The sequence below is a fragment of the Porites lutea genome, chromosome 4 (genome assembly GCF_958299795.1).
Source record: "Porites lutea chromosome 4, jaPorLute2.1, whole genome shotgun sequence".
NCBI classification, from domain to species: Eukaryota; Metazoa; Cnidaria; class Anthozoa; order Scleractinia; family Poritidae; genus Porites; species Porites lutea.
In genome coordinates this window covers 17,694,406-17,711,173 of record NC_133204.1, presented here as the reverse complement: position 1 = coordinate 17,711,173, position 16,768 = coordinate 17,694,406, and the positions used below count along the sequence as shown (strand labels likewise).

General features: G+C 39.2%; 1 protein-coding gene and 2 pseudogenes across 1 annotated transcript; 2 read left to right on the top strand and 1 right to left on the bottom strand.

Moving 5' to 3' along the window:
• On the top strand, positions 1–477 carry LOC140934323 (uncharacterized; annotated as a pseudogene).
• Positions 478–5,287: 4,810 nt separating this feature from the next.
• LOC140934322 (uncharacterized) lies at positions 5,288–16,105 on the bottom strand (annotated as a pseudogene).
• Positions 8,132–8,815, top strand: LOC140932848 (uncharacterized). The gene has a single exon (XM_073382352.1). It carries the CDS (start codon positions 8,132–8,134, stop codon positions 8,813–8,815), a length of 684 nt encoding a protein of 227 aa, XP_073238453.1.
• Positions 16,106–16,768: the final 663 nt, after the last annotated feature.

Sequence of the window (16,768 nt, the reverse complement as noted above, 5' to 3'; positions counted from 1 at the left end):
ATGGCAGCTAGAGAGAGAAAAGAGAAGGGTTTTTACGCCACTTTAAATAACGTATCAAGCATTGGTGTACTTCCGCAGATGTAAAAAAGCAAGCGGAAAGGAATAGGAAGGTTGTGGGAAGTGGAGCGACTCATTGCTCGAAGGGAAAACGCCACGGTAAGTTGAATTCTTTCATTCGTGTAAACTTAAGCCTTGTTAATCGGCCAAAGCTTTGGAACCGTAAGCTTTTATTGCTGCATGCGACATCGAAACCCCAGTTATTTTATGGAAATTAACCGGCTATAGCTATATAAGCTACTTTCAAAAGAGAAGGAGAAGAAAGGATGATTTCATTTTAACGTTTGGGCGTTTTGCTTTTATATTTTTAGATAACAGGGTTCTCCTGAATACTAAGTTTTATGGAGAGGTTACTCTCCATACGAATCAGCTTGGGAGCCTCAGGAAAACATTTCCCTCAATTGTATCCGGTATGACTGATTGATTGATACCAATATTCTGCCATTTTTTCAGTACTCATATCTTTAGAAACTACTTTATTTTCCTTTTTGAAAAAGACACTCATCCCTGCTAAATTGTTAGATCAAGAACAGTTAGCCTCTTGTCTTCAAGCTTTAACTACTCCCAAGAATGTAGTCCCAGCCAATTGTTAAGTCATTAGTATGGACGGAGCAGCACTGGTAAACTTGCTTAACCCCACAGGGAAAGAAAAAACATTTTCCGAATATGCCTCAAATAAGTTTATTCCTTATGTCACTGCTCAGCTTCAACATGTGAAACGCATTGATATTGTCTGGGACGAATAGGTGGAGAACAGCCTGAAAGCAACAACTCGCAGCAAACGTGGATCTGGAGTACGACTAATCGCAGCTAATTATAAGCTTCCAAGAAACTGGAAAGAATTCCTTCATGAAGATCAGAACAAGCAGGAGCTCTTTAGATTCCTTGCACAATGCGCTACTTCTGTTAACTCGGGTCAGAGACAGATCTCTACGTATGCAAGAGGCGTACTGATGAGCCTTCCACGAGATGAGACCTCTAGCCTGGCACCATCCATGAAGAAGCTGACACAAGAATGTTTCTCCATACTGCGGATGCTATCCAATCCAGCTTCACCAAGATCAGTACTGGCCGAGACTCTGGTACAGAAGTTACAGGCGCTTGCTTCAGAGAGCATCCAACTCTGGGTAGCATTTGGTACTGGGGAACATCTTCGCTATCTTGCAGCCCACGAGATTGCCAACACATTTACTAACAACGCTGCACTTGCCCTACCTGCATTCCACACATTCGCAGGATGCAATACGGTGTCCTGTTTCTATGGGCAAAACAAGAAGACCCCGCTGGACGCCTGGAAGAGTTTTCCAGAAGTCACCCCTGTGTTTATCGCCTTGTCCAGAGCTCAAACAGAAATAGCCGAAGGGTGGGTGTCAACCCCTGAATGCTTTGCCGTTTTACTATATGAAAGAACAAGCAGGTCTTCATCTGTAAATGACACCAGAAAGCAGTTGTTTACCCGTAAGGCTCGAAATTTTGACACCCCTCCTCCAACGCAAGATTCATTACCAAACATGTCAAGCGTACTGCATACCAGGCTGGCCACATCTGGGGACAAGCCCTCATGCCAAACCCACCTATTCCTAGCCCACAAGATTGGGGATGGATATCGGAAAGTGGCGAGTGGTGGGCTTTTGGACAACACTGTCAGAAATCACAAAGTCATGCCAAGAGCTAGTAAAGTGCGGCTGTAAGAAGCGTTGTAGAGGAGGCTGTGGCTGTCAGAAGGTTAGCCTAAGATGTACAGCTATGTGCAAGTGTGCTGAAGAGTACGAAAACTGTTGAAACTGACTTAACACCTGCTTTATTGCTAGTCTCGCGTACAATATTTTAAAGAATAAACGAGATTAACAGTCAAGTGGTTACAGGAGCAAATGGTTTCACAGTATGTAATGGTGCATACCGGAAACATTTCCGCCCAACAATGGGTCAGAGTTTGGTTTCTTAAAGAAAATACGGGGCTATCGCTCCGTGAAATTCCACGGAAATGTGGCATCTCTAAGTCGTCTGTAGCATGGATATGCGATAGAACCAGCTATAAGGGAACAAAGTTCAAAAAACAACAAGATTTATGGGTCTGTTCTTCTTTCAGACGCCACATTCTTCAGAGTGCAGAGATTGTACCTAATACCTGTTGTAAACGACGTGGTCATGGCAGAGGGAGCAAATTCTCGAAGAATGTTTGGGTAAAGAAGTTAGTCTGTGGTGATAGCCAAGTTACATCCTGGAAGTTGAAGTGAATGACAAATACTTTGTCAATTTTGTATCAGTAAACATGGAAAAGAATGCCCTGCGTAGTGCCCTTCAGTGACGAAATTTGAAATTTCTTGAAATTTCTTACTGATGCATCTTCGACGAAGAAAAAGTTGATTGGCAAGATATTGCAAGCAATAATTAAACAGGTGTATCAATATTGCTTTATTTATATGCTAGAATTTTGTTCCTTATTTTGGTGTTTTTACTGCGTATCCATGCACAAAAAAAAGAAAGACGCATGAACTTCTTGCCTTATACTTGGTATAACTTAATGGCTCTTACACTGACTCTTTTCCATTCTAACCAGAAATGAAAAAACGTTTTTCAGTTTTTCTTGTAGCTGATGAGTTTCAAAGAGTGTTCCACAGTTCAGATGTTTGACACAAGTCTAAGACTATAAGGAAGTGCTCAACAAAGGTAATATCATTTCCCACAAAAACAGTTATTCGTATTATTCACTCAGATCTTCTAAGATGAGAAGAACAGCCTTTCACTGTAGCTTCTAAAAATATATTAGTAAAAATTATTGGTTAGCAAAACAGTCAGCATTATCGTCATGATCGAGGTCATCTTCGGAGATCAGAAGACCATGGATAAAATCCATGGAGCCAACCCCCCAACGACTGTGGATGCAGAGCCTTCCAGTAACATATAGGGTAAATTTTAAGATAGCAATGCTTGCCCATAAGTGTATCTATGGCAATGCACCCAAATACCTTCAGGATCAAATAAAAGTTAGGAGTACCACCAGATATAATCTTAGATCAGACGGGGAGATGTTACTCGAGGATTATAGTGCATGATCAAAGAAGACACCTGGAGACAGGACTTTCAAAGAAGCCACCCCTAGAATCTGGAACATTTTACCAAAGGACATTAGGAAACAGGACAACTATTATAGTGTCTGTGCGGTCACATGACTATGACGTAGGTGAAAACATACGCCATATTGGAGGAGTGAAATCTGTCACATGACTCCTCGCGTCTTCTAGCGATGCCTTCGTTTTGTCTGATCATTGGATGTTCCTACGATAAAAAGAGACGTCCAAACCTTAGTTTTTGTAGGGTGCCTAAAGTTTTTACTTGTCAAGGCGAGCAGACGGAAACTTTGTCGAATGAACGGCGAAATAGATGGTTAGCGGCCATAAGTCATGATGACTTGACAGAAAGCAAGCTTGAAAAACGACCATGTTTGTGGAATTCATTTTCACTCTGGAAAAGCACCTTCCCCCTGGGATAAATTCAATCTAGACGGGTGCCTAGCTTGCATTTGGGCCACAGCAAGTTAAAGAGTTCAGACCAACAAGAGAAACAACAAGAAAGAGCCCAGAGAATAAGAGAAAGACGTAAACTCAAGAGGGAGCGTGAAGAACAGGATCAGGCTGTTAAAGAAAAAATGTCTAGGGAAGATGAATCAGAAGCCCATGGCAATAGAATTAGGGATATTACTTTCGCGGTTCAAGATGGAGAAGATTTGGCAGAGGTTCCAGATGAGGAGGAAGAGGGGAACAACATGGCCATGCAAACTGAGCCAAGCAAACTCACGCAATCACGGTCAACGCAAACTGAGCAAAGTGATTACATGTTTCGAAAGCCTAAACCTTGGATGCCAGAAAAATCCACTGTATTTAAACAGGAATTTTTTGAGGGAGATGACGGTAAAGTTTGCTTTTACGCTGGGTTACCCTCGAGGGAAGTTTTAATGGAAACATTCTCCTTTGTATCTCCACATGTCAACAGACACTCCCTGTCATTGAGTAAATTTCAGGAGTTTGTTCTGGTGTTGATAAAACTTCGGCTGGCCGTCCCACACCAAGATCTTTATATCTTTATCTTTTTATCATTTTGATGTTTCTAGAACTGTTGTTTCTCGCATTATTGTCACCTGGTTAACTGTCATGGATGTTCGTTTATCTCCTTTAATTTCCTGGCCAAGTAGTGAAGAGCTTCAAAGAACAATGCCAAAATGTTTCATTGATTCTTTTGGTCTAAAGACAAGTGTGATCATTGACTGTTTCGAGATATTTATTGATAGGCCATCCAATCTTTTAGCAAGAGCACAGACTTTTTCGAACTACAAACACCATAACACTGCGAAAGTGTTGATTGGGATAACACCACAAGGAACAATATCATTTGTAAGCGATGCCTGGGGGAGTGCACATCAGACAAATTTCTTACAGAGAACTGTGGCTTTTTAAAAAATTTACTTTCTGGGGATCTTGTCCTTGCAGACAGAGGTTTCACTGTCCACGAGCAGGTGTGGTTTCACCAGGCAGAACTGAACGTCCCTGCATTTACCAGGGGCAAAGAACAGCTGGATCCAGTCGATGTAGAAAAGACACGTAAAATCGCCAATGTCAGAATTCATGTGGAGAGAGTTATTGGAATTCTGAGACAAAAGTACACAATCTTACAAAGTACTCTGTCAACTGACTACTTAGCATGTGAGGACAAGAGCAAAGCCCCACTGATTGACAAGATAATTCGAGTTTGTGCTGCCCTTGTTAACCTCTGTCCTCCTATTGTGAGTTTTGATTGATTTCTTTAATGGGTAATAACTCGTTAAGTTGTCCGAATTAGCCATACATCTTGCCTGAGCACCAGTCCATTTACGGTACACCTAAATACATAGCCAAGAAGTGTAGCAAGCTTGTTAAAAGTGTAGTTGTTGTTACTTAAGCCTGAAAAGTAATATGAATGAAAAGAGGGTGATTAAAAACACTGCGGCTCTGTGGGGAGTCAGCTGCAAATCCATTCAAGCAAGATGAGTTTCAGGGCCGAACGCCAGTTAGCGCTAACCTGGGGTTAAATTCTAACCCTGGTTTCTTTTTCTTTTGTTCAAAAGCATTTTGTCAGATAATTTTCTCTGTTATTTTCAAGGGCATCCAATCATCAACTTGTTGACAAAAAGAATTAAACTGAATTTACTTTCTAAGCTTTCACGTCTGCGTTCAAATTTCGCACTAAACCTGGGTTATGTTAACACAGCTTCGAACAACCTGGCCCAGGTGACCAAGCTTGAAAGGTGAAGACGCATCTTCAGGATATTAAATTGAATACTCAAGGGGTCTTGCATAAAAACAAGGCTCATAGCAAATGCTATAGCAAATACCCCACGGTCAGATCCATTTAGTTGCTGCTGAAGAGGGACAACATTAATTCCCCTGAATTCCTGTCCGAGTAGACTTCTTGCCTGTTCCTCAATGTCGTCACAGACAACATCATGAAAAAAACTGTCATATAAATTAACATGGCCACATGAGCAGCCAATGGAACTTGAACATACCCAGTGGTTACCTCCAGTGTTCAAAATCTGTATGAATTCACCACTGATAATGTCAAAGGCTCTTATTGGACCAAGTGTTGGCCTTTGAAATCCTTCAATGTTCGGACTTAACTGTTTAAGGTGGATTTGTGCCTGGTGGATTATAGAACAGTCTAACCAGCCATGTGTATCCTCCATCAATGCAAATTCTCTTTCGGTCAGATTCCCTGGTGAACCCGTCTTATTAACATTTGTGTTGACAGTTTCTTTGACAAACAAAACATCTGGGTCAGGATTTGGGGATGATTCTCCTTCCTCATCACTATCCTGCGGGGTGTTTGCACCGATGTTGATTGGTGTGCCCGTGAAGCTGCCTTCAAATCATTATCACTTTGGGAGCTTGAATCATTAATAATGGGGGCTGACATTACACTATCGGGTGTTCCAGCTGGTTCTCCTACCAAACCAGAATCCCCTTGAGCTGGTGTTGATGGTCTACTTTTAGGTGCTGTAATCTTGCAGTTATAGCAAAGCCAGGTTGTTCTTGCATTGCTTGGATAACGTTTGTAAGACATGCATGACAGATGAAAAAATTTACCATTTGAGCGCTGTTCATTATGACATTTCAGCAGTTTATCATTTGCCTGTGCTTTTTTTTGACATGTGCAGATAGTTGCAAGTTTTGTTGCCTCACTTAGGAATTGATCCTTCATTTCAGGCAGTTTCTTGCTTTTTGCCCTTGTAAATTGAGGCAACTTTCTACAGTGAGGGCAGTACCACATTTTTGGAACTGTTACATTCTTGATACCCAAACAGCATGAAATCTGGATATTTTGCATGTGTGGTTGGCACATGTTATTGGTGCTTCACTAGTTGTTTCCCTGCAGTAACAGTCACCAGGTTTTGCGACTTCTTCTGGGGAAAGCTGGGCTTTTAAATCCATCTTTCGGGTATACCATCTTCCCAATATTTCGGGTAATATGCAAATTCTCCAGAAAGTCTCTAGTTTGTGAATTTGTGTTTCCCAGTGTTTCATGTCTGGAGCAAGTCTTTCCAAGAAAAATTTCGATGTTTGCCCATCTGAGGCGAACACAATAAAATCTAGATATCCTCTCCCACTTGTATTGATTTGCTGTTGTGCTTGGTAATAATAGTCATGATCTCTTTTGAGTTGGAAACAAGATTCATTTTTCTGCAAACAGGAAGATTTCTTTTGCACATAGCTGTCAAAGTCAACTCCATCTATGCAGTAGAGGCACTTGACTTCGCCACATCCCTGTCCACAGCAATCACATTCACAGAGGAAATCTGGAGTGGCATGTAAAAATTGGTACTTCTTGTTTATAATTGTTCCACATTTAGTCATAACAAAGTTAGCATGAGTTTTTCGCATTGTTTTTTCATACTCTGCGATGGCAATATCCTCATGTTTGCATCCACATCTTGTGGCTGCTGTGGAAAGGCGAAAAATATCTGGATAACAAATAGCTTTGATCAGAGACTGGGAGGGCTGTGAAGGATCTGCATGACTGGCTGCAAGGCATTTGGAAGCCCCTCCTCTTCCAGCCCTGTGTCTAAAAAAAGCACTCCCTTTGGCCTGATCCACGGTTTCCCTTTCGATTGACTTAATATCTTCATCAGATAGGTTCAATTCTACTTTATTACACTCCTTTAGAAGATCAGTATATGATAATATCTATGCGCTAATCAGTATGGTGCACTCCTGGACCAAACACACTGATGGTACAGGATCCACCGTCAGGGTCGTCTTATTCGATTACCGGAAGCCTTCCGATTTGATAGACCACGCGCTTCTCGCTAGGAAGTTGCTGGCCCTGGACATGCCGGTTGGCATATCGTTTTGGATCATCGATTTCCTTACAGATCGCACGCAGAGAGTTAAATTGAGAGAAGATTGCTTGTCTGAATGGAGAAACGTACCGGCAGGGGTGCCCCAGGGAACCAAGCTCGGGCTGTGGCTGTTTATTCTCATGATTGATGACATCAACACCAGTAACACAGAACTGTGGAAATACGTGGATGACACAACTATTGCAGAGTGTGTTGACAGTAAGGAAGACAGCCGTATCCAATCTGATGTGGAGGAACTGATTAGTAACTCTAACCAAAGCAAGTTCCAGCTAAACGAGTTGAAGTGTAAGGAACTACGAATTTCGTTCGCTAAATCAGCCGCGGACTTTGCTCCCATTGTTATCAACGGGAAAGCAATAGAGGTAGTGTCCACTGTTAAGTTGTTAGGTCTAAATATATCATCCGACCGGACAACTAACAACTTAACAGTGGACACTAGGTCTAAATATATCATCCGACCGGAGACTGGGTCGAGGCAAGATGTCGGAGTAGACGTGTGCGATTTTGCTCCTTGCTTGGCAATGTTGTATGGCCGAAACTGTTAAACGAAAATCGAGGAAAAGCTCTTCAGCATCTTCCACAGACGATAATCTTTCCCCAGATGGCAAAAAGTTAAGACAAGACGCTTCGCTCTCAGATTCCGAACTGTGTGAATCGGACGAAGTGTTATCTATACTGAATATGGCGGGGGAAGTTATCCCGAAACTTGAACAAGTGTTGGAAAAACTTGAGAATTTGGAACGGTATGTAAAAGCAGTTGATGAAAAAGTTAGTAATTTGCAGGCAAAGGTGGATTGTTTCGAGGCTTTCAAAAACAAAACAGAAAAAAAGATCAAAGAACTGGAAGAAGGATTGGATTTTGCGAACACGGAACGCGAGTCTTTCAAGGAGAAATTTGACAAGCTGAAATGCGAAATTAATCAGCTCCGGGACAAGAAACTATACATGGAAGTTTATCAGCGGCGGGAAAATCTTCGGTTTTTCGGAATTAAAGAAGAAGCCGATATGGAGGAGGATGCGAGAGAGGTTTTGGTTGGATTCCTTAAAACAGAGCTTGGTATGGAAAATGCAGACCAAATCGAATTCCAAAGGGTCCATCGTGTTGGAAAGCGTGTTTCTTCCAGTGGTAAACCTCGACAAATAATCGCACGCTTTTTGAAATATCCTCAAAGAGAAGAAGTTATGTCCAATGCTAGAAAGCTAAAAGGAAAAAACTTTGGAATTTCGCCGGACCTTCCAAGTGAAATTTTGGAAAGAAGAAAGAAGAAGATGAAGCAATTTAAACAAGCGAAAAAGGACGGTAAGACCGCTTTTTTCAGTAGAGCGGAGCCAGATAAACTGTTTATTGACGGTGTTGAAATGTAAGAACATTCGAAAAATCATTTAGGCCACATATATTTTCTAGTTGTGTTTTTATTATTTTGCCAAGAACTGTGGAGCAAAAACCAGAATGCTATTAATTAAGATCAAGATTGCAAGGTGCCAGTCAGAGGTGGCAATAACAGCTTTGGCTGGCCGCTATTTTATTTCTATTTGTATGTGTAGTGTTTGTTCTTTGTGGCCATTGTTAGTTTTTGTCATTGTTTTTCGTGTTATTTTCGTATTGTATTGTTCTCTAGTTGTTATTGTAATATTTGTCTTGCTTTATTTAGATCTAGGTTTACTTTTTGTTTTACGTTTGATTGCCTTCGTTTGTTATTTTCTTATTGTTCTGTTTTCTTTTGTTATTTGCGTGTTATGCCTGTTGTTCAAAAGAACCGTTTGCGTTGGCTTCTCTCATTTGAAGTTTACAGATTATCTCGTCGGACATGGAGCGCCAAAACATAAACTTTAAACTTTTATCATTAAATGCTCGTGGAATTCGCTCTTTTGATAAAAGGAAGTCTATTTTTAATTGGCTGTTTAAATCTTCTGCCGATATATGTTTCCTTCAGGAAACGTATAGCACCCCAGAAGTGGAGAATGAATGGAAAAAACAGTGGAAAGGCAAAACATTCTTTTCCCATGGAACTAATCATAGTAGAGGCGTTCTTATTCTTGTTAAAGATCAGCTAGATTTCAGACTGCAATCCTTAAAGGTTGACTCGCAAGGTCGATATGTTCTCCTAGAGGCTCTTATTCAGGATTCTCCATTTGCACTTCTAAACATCTATGCACCAAATAAATGTGCCGAGCAGTGCGATTTTTTCAACAAAATTTCAGAGGAGCTTAAAAGCTCGCTCACACTTGCGGATTCTTCTTGTGTTATCGGTGGAGACTTTAATGTGATTTTTGACCAAGATCTTGATGGAAGTGGGGGTATTAAGAAAACGAAGGAATCAGTCAAAATTCTGGAGGATATTTGTTTGGAGCAGGATTTGATAGATATATGGCGTGTTAGAAATCCGACGGAGAAATGCTTTACGTGGAGACAGAAGACCCCAATTATTCAGAGACGTTTGGACTATTGGTTGCTAAATGATTCTTTGCAGGACGACATTGTTTCAGTTGACATAATACCATCTATTAAATCAGATCACTCTGCAATTACATTGTCGATTAACTGTATAGATGACAGTAAACGCGGTCCAAGCTTTTGGAAGTTTAATTGTTCTTTAGTGAATGATACTAATTATTGCGATCTCCTTGACACAAACATCAAAAGTTGGCTCGAAGAATTTAAGGATGTTGTTGATAGGCGTGTCTTATGGGACTTGCTAAAATACAAAATTCGACAGCTCACTATAAGTTATAGCAAAACAAAAGCTCGGAACCGGAGAGCTAAACTTAATGAACTGGAAGAAAATTACAGAACTGTACCAAAAAGTGTGACAATGATCCATCGAGACAAAATGTTGAAGATTTAGAATGCTTACAGGCAGAATACCACCAACTGTATGATTACATTACTCAAGGAGCTATTGTTCGTTCCCGTGCAACGTGGTACGAAAAAGGTGAAAAGAACAACAAATATTTTTTGAATTTGGAAAAATCAAATAAAAATAAAAGTTGTTTGCGGAAAATTTTAAAAAGCGACGGAACAATAGCAGTTGATCCTAATACAATTATGAGTGAATTAGATTTCTTTTACTCCAATCTTTACAAAGAGAATAATAGTCATTTATCGTCATTTCTAGATGACTTAAAGGAAGTTCCTACCTTGACTGAAGAGTTGCGAATGGTATGTGAAGGAAGGATAGAGTATAATGAATGTTTTAATGTCTTACAATCCTTTCCAAAAAATAAAACGCCTGGGAACGATGGACTAACAATAGAATTCTATTTGGCTTTTTGGTCTTTGATTGGGAAACCTCTAGTAGATTGCATCAACTACTCTTATGAGTTTGGAGAACTTTCAAACTCACAAAAACAGGCTATAATCACATTAATTGAAAAAAAAGGAAAGGATAAACGAGTAATTAAAAATTGGCGGCCTATATCGCTAATTAACGTCGATGCGAAAATTATTTCTAAAGTTTTAGCGAAGCGCCTGGAAAAGGTCTTGCCAAATTTAATACATCCCAGTCAGAATGCATTTGTTAAAGGTAGGTCCATATTTGACGCAATTAGAAGGATTGATGATATTGTGGATTACACCAAACGGAACAGTTGGTCGGGATTTATGATCGCAATTGACTTTGAAAAAGCCTTCGACACACTAGATTTTCGATTTCTAATCAGAACATTACACAAATTCAATTTTGGCCCATCTTTTATTCAGTGGATGCGTGTTCTGTATAAAAATGCATCTAGCTGTGTAATGAACAATGGATTTACGACTGGTCCTTTTCTACTAGGTAGAGGTGTCAGACAGGGGGATCCACTCTCCCCTTACCTCTTCATCCTAGCGCTTGAGACCTTAGCTATAAAAATAAGAGAGGACTGCAATGTACAGGGGCTTAAAATTGGAGAAGAAATGATTAAACTGTCTCTATTTGCAGATGATATGACCTGTATCTTAAAAGACAAAACATCTTATACAAATCTGTTTCGTATTCTCAACTCTTTTGGAGAGTGTTCCGGCCTAAAAGTGAAAGATGAAAAAACAGAAATCATGCCTCTAGGAGATAATATCCTACAGGAGAAAGACTTCCCAACTCATAGTATTTGTGAGATCATAAAAATCTTGGGGATATATTTTGGTTATGATGATAGACAAAGGAACAACCTTAACTTTAGTCAAACTTTAAAAAGTATAAAGGAATCAATCAACGTATGGAAATGGAGAGGGCTCTCCCTTTTAGGGAGAATACAGATAGTCAAAACTTTCACAATCCCAAAGCTTATGTTCAGAGCATCGGTTATACCAGTCTCTAAAGAACTAATTAAAGAGGCAAACTCAGTTCTCTACAACTTTATTTGGAATGGGAAGGACAAAGTGAAGCGTCTTGCATTGATATCTGATATAGAAATGGGTGGACTCAAAATGTTGGACATTCAATCTATGATTTGCGCTAAACGAATAACATGTTTAAAGAAATTATTGGAGGATTACTCAAGTCTTTGGAAAGTAATCCTAGACAAACTTCTGTTACCAGTCGGAGGACGTTTTGTATTGCATTGCAACTTTCAAACTTCTAAATTGAAAATCAGTCTACCAGCATATTATAAGGAATGCTTCGATGCGTGGTCGGAGGTTAATGGGAGGACTCCAAGTTTTTACGAGGAAATCATTAACGAAATTATCTGGAACAACAAATTTCTTTGTTATGACAAAAAATCGATGTACGGAAGAGATATAGTAAATTTAGGCTTCGTGAAGATTAAGGATTTAATTTCTGCGCACAACTCCTTCTTGTGCGACTTCTCTTCACTTACAAACCCTGAACAACGATTTTTTCTTATGAGTATTATCAATTCGATTCCCGCAGAATGGCGCTCACTTATTAAAGCATCTACAAACGTCATATCAGCCAATCCCATACCGATTACCCCAACTATTAAGTTGCCAAGTGGTAATGTAGTGCCAATCCTTGATATTTCTCCTAAACAGATCTATCAAATCTTTCTGCAGCAAAAGCAAATTGCGCCCACCGCAAAACAGAAATTGTCAAACAATTACGCAAATATAGATATTGATTGGGAAAAGGCTTACACTTTGGCCTTTCATTGCACTTTGGACACAAAGATCAGGGAATTTCATTACAAAATTTTAAATTGTATAATCTTTACAAACGTGAAACTTAATTTAATTGGTGTGGTGGAATCGCCAAACTGCACTTTCTGTCAAGAAGCAGCGGAATCCGTCGAGCATTTACTCTTCTCCTGCAGGATATCTTCTGAGTTTTGGAAGCATGTCTTGTCCTGGCTAAGAGATAATTATGTTCATGTTGAGACAATTAATGAGTCTGATGTGATATTTGGAAAATTTGATATTGTAGAAGACTATATTCTAATTAATCATATTTTGTTATTAGCTAAATATTATATCTACTGTAGGAAATGTCATAATAGCGTACCTTCAATTAGAGGTTTTATTGCTAGGGCAAGACGTGTCTTCAATATTGAGCTCCATATCGCCAGGGAAAAAAATAAACTTCTTTTTCATTTTCAAAAGTGGGAGAAGCTAACTAATGCACTTTGTAGTAGTTGATACCCATAGGTTCGTTAAAATTACCAGGCATCTTTATTAATATCGTCGTTGTTGTAATACATACATACATTTTTCGTTGTTGTTATCCTTTTTCCTGTTTGAGTAGAATTGTATTTAATGTTTATTCTTAAGTAAAATTGTAAAACTTGTCTTTAATTCAATAAAAACTGTTTAAAAAAAAAAAAAAAAAATCATCCGACCTCCGGTGGAACTGTCATGTTGCTGAAATAAGTAAAAAAGTAGCGAGGTAAATATATTTTCTTAAACAACTGAAGAGAGCGAATATTCCCGCCAAAGATCTGCTAATCTTTTACTTGACCTGTATCCGTCCAGTAACGGAATGTGCATGCCCAGTGTTTCACAACGCGCTTCCTGCATATTTATCCGCAGAGCTAGAACGGCTACAGAAGCGCGCCATGCGAATTATTTTTCCGCTTGTACCATATAGCGATGCATTACATCAAGCCAACTTGGAGACGCTCTCTCGACACAGGCAGTCTATCACAACTAAGCTTTTTGATTCCATCACTTGTAACTCAGACCATAAACTGCATTAGCTCTTGCCACCTCGTAACAACTGTGAATCCAATTTAAGACGAAAGAGGAATTTTAATGTCCCTCTGGCTAAGACAAAGAGACTTAAGAACACATTTATATATAGCAACTGTAATTAAATTTTTAGCTACATATGTGTACATTTTTCTTATATTTTTCTCATATTTTTATTAGATTTTATTATTGTAACGATTAATCTAATTCAGCTTTTGGCTGCGATTTTAATCAGAATAAACTATCTATCTATCGATAACTCTAGATAGATTTTATTATTGTAACGATTAATCTAATTCAGCTTTTGGCTGCGATTTTAATCAGAATAAACTATCTATCTATCGATAACTCTAGATACTTGGGATCAAACAAGTCTGTCACCGCCATTTCTAGTACTTGAAATAAATGAATCAGCAAATGGGTGAATTAAACTTAAACATACTGGTTTAATTTTGCATTCACTCAAAGAGTGATAAAAAGCGTCCATTTCTTCAGCAGAAGGCTCTAGTGATGATGACATTTTCACTTCTGGACGTTTAGGTTTTTTAACAGGGAAAGCAACCGTTTCAATGGACTTATCGAGGTCGGCTTTTAGTTTCTTTGCAGAAGAAAAATGAATTTCTTTGATCCTTGCGTAGTCAACTTGCTTAACTGTGGTAGGCAACAGCCATGTACATTTTACTTGGGTGCAGAAGCTTCCCATTTAATCTCGTCCACACTTCAACATAAAAAAGCACACCTGCAATATGAGAACAGCATTCTCCCAGCCCGGCCATACACCCAGCACAGTGAGCTGAAAGAACAGTTCCTTCTTTGGTTGATGTTATTCACAATGGCACGTGCGGATCATTCATTCGTTGGGAATGTCTCACTTTCGCAAGAAACACGTATTTATCTCGCAATGCTTGTCCAAGAACACTTGTAATAGAGCCGGATACCATATGGTTGTAAGCAAGGAGACCTGAAATTTTTAAGAGTGGTTGTCAGAGAAAACTGGGCAAAATGTTAAAAATGTCAATGGAAGGGGGTCAACAGAATAAGTTCATACTAACATCATAGATAGGTCTGGTGGAGTATTGGACAAATATACCAAACATAGGTTCTTCACTGCTCTTGTATTCGAGAAACGAGCATCACTTTATTCGACCCCCTCGGACGCCATTTTTATAAGCAAATTTTCACCATTTTCTGTAACTCACAGAACCCATTTAACGAACGAAGTTTATTTTTTGTATGCGATACAACACATCACAGAACTACTTTCTAAAACCATAAGATTTGTTAAGTAGCCACGGAAAAGACTAAAATTTCCTTATTTTATCTGACCTAAACTCAGTGTCTGCAAACGAGCAAAAAATCGGGCATTTTTGACTTGATCTACAGCGCACAACTAAAACGACATAACAACTCTGACAACCAAATTGCAGTCTACTATCATCCATGTAACCAAAACACTAATAATCATTTTGGGCCATTGAAACAGGAAGAAATTAGAAAACTCAGATTTGTTATAGTTTCCAAGCTTTTTCTTGCAAACAAGCCGATCCCTTCGTGTTTGTAAAAGCATCTTATTTATATCATTTAAATTTAAAAAGTAGAAGGCTGTCTTGTGCATGATTACCGTGATCTGAATTCACACCTTCAGATGTTTTAGTTTTACTCAATGCTTGGTTTAAACCAGCTGTCTAAACACATCTACTGGCTATAGAAACTTGTAACCTTAAATAATCAAACAAATGTGGCATCAAAGAAAGGCTTAAAAATGACTGCGTTCAAACAGACCGGATTTGGAAACTTGAAGAACGTTTCTCAGAAGAACTACCCCAAATGTACACCTTCGTTAAATTTTAACTATGGTGTGAGAATGTTCAAGGTGTGACAATGTCCATAAATATTTCTGGTGTTCAAGGTTTTGTGAGCTTCTCAGCAATATTTTACTTAATGATAACAGTTATCTGTACTAGGTCCATCCCATGCTGCAGAAAGCAACCCCACTGTTACTACTGTTGCTCCAGCACCTGGATCCAGTACTTTAAGTAAGTGAACAATCCAAGAAGTTTTAATTTCTTCAGAAACTTTAAGTGATTCTATAGTAAGTGGATTTAACACCTGTTCTATGCATTGTAGGTCTATCCACCATCGCAGGCAACCGGACCCCTTCGGTTGCCCCTGCTGCCGCCCCGAATATGGCTGTTCAAGTTCAGGAACACAGAAGACTGTTCAGTTATAAAGGGAGAAGCTCTTATGTTGGAAAAGGGAAAGAGCCAGCTAAAAAGAAGAACCCTACATGTAACATCAAGTTCTTTTGTCTTGGGAATCCCTTGATAACAGGCCTCCTACTTCATTGGGTGCCCGCACTGCACTTTCTAATGCTGGATTGGGACTAGCTAATTTAAATCCTGTAATGGATGGGTCTTCAATCCACCAGGAACTGCTCAACACCTTCCCAGCACTCTCTTCTGGCGGAGGATATGCGCTGTTGTTATACCAACGAGGAGGGTGTGATCAGGGTTTTCATAAAATCCCAGCTCCATACATGCCAAGTAAGATATAGGCTCTGGTGAATCAGGCCACTGTACATATTAGGCCACTTCAGGTGGATATAACAGGAGAGACATCAAAGACTGTCTACCATGAGGTAAACATCAGTTAATTTTTTGCTAACATCATTTCCTCTGTCTTCTATGCTTGCATTTCCATATCAGAGGTAATTTTTTAAAGAAAAGTGATAAATATAATGAAGCAAAGAAGCTAGCTGGCATTAGAATTGAAAATAACTAATCTGATCCTTTTCAGTTACTGCAATTTTCCACACAGATTGTGTCATTATATATCTATCTTTTTTTTTTCACTGAAACAATACAAATTAAGATACATGTAAGTGCATTATTATTACAAATATTGCACACAATGAACACTGCTTTTGTTGTAAAAGATAAGCTAGTTAAGTAGCTCTTCTAATCCTATGAATATATGTTTCCCAAACTATTTCAACAAGCCATCACCTAAAGTGCAGTGTTTCCAATGCATGAAGTTGACATGGATAAGTTTCGGGAGCATCAAGACCAGGAGCACCCAGCCATGACAAAGAAAGGTATATAAGCTTTCATGATTTGTAATCGAATGACAACGACTGCTCCCAAGTTGCTGTTCCAACAAGTTCACTAAAACCATGAAGACAAACAATCGGTGGAATC

Bases quoted from the DNA above. Each gene is read 5' to 3' on its own strand.
- LOC140932848 (XM_073382352.1), top strand. From the start codon at position 8,132: ATGGCGGGGGAAGTTATCCCGAAACTTGAACAAGTGTTGGAAAAACTT.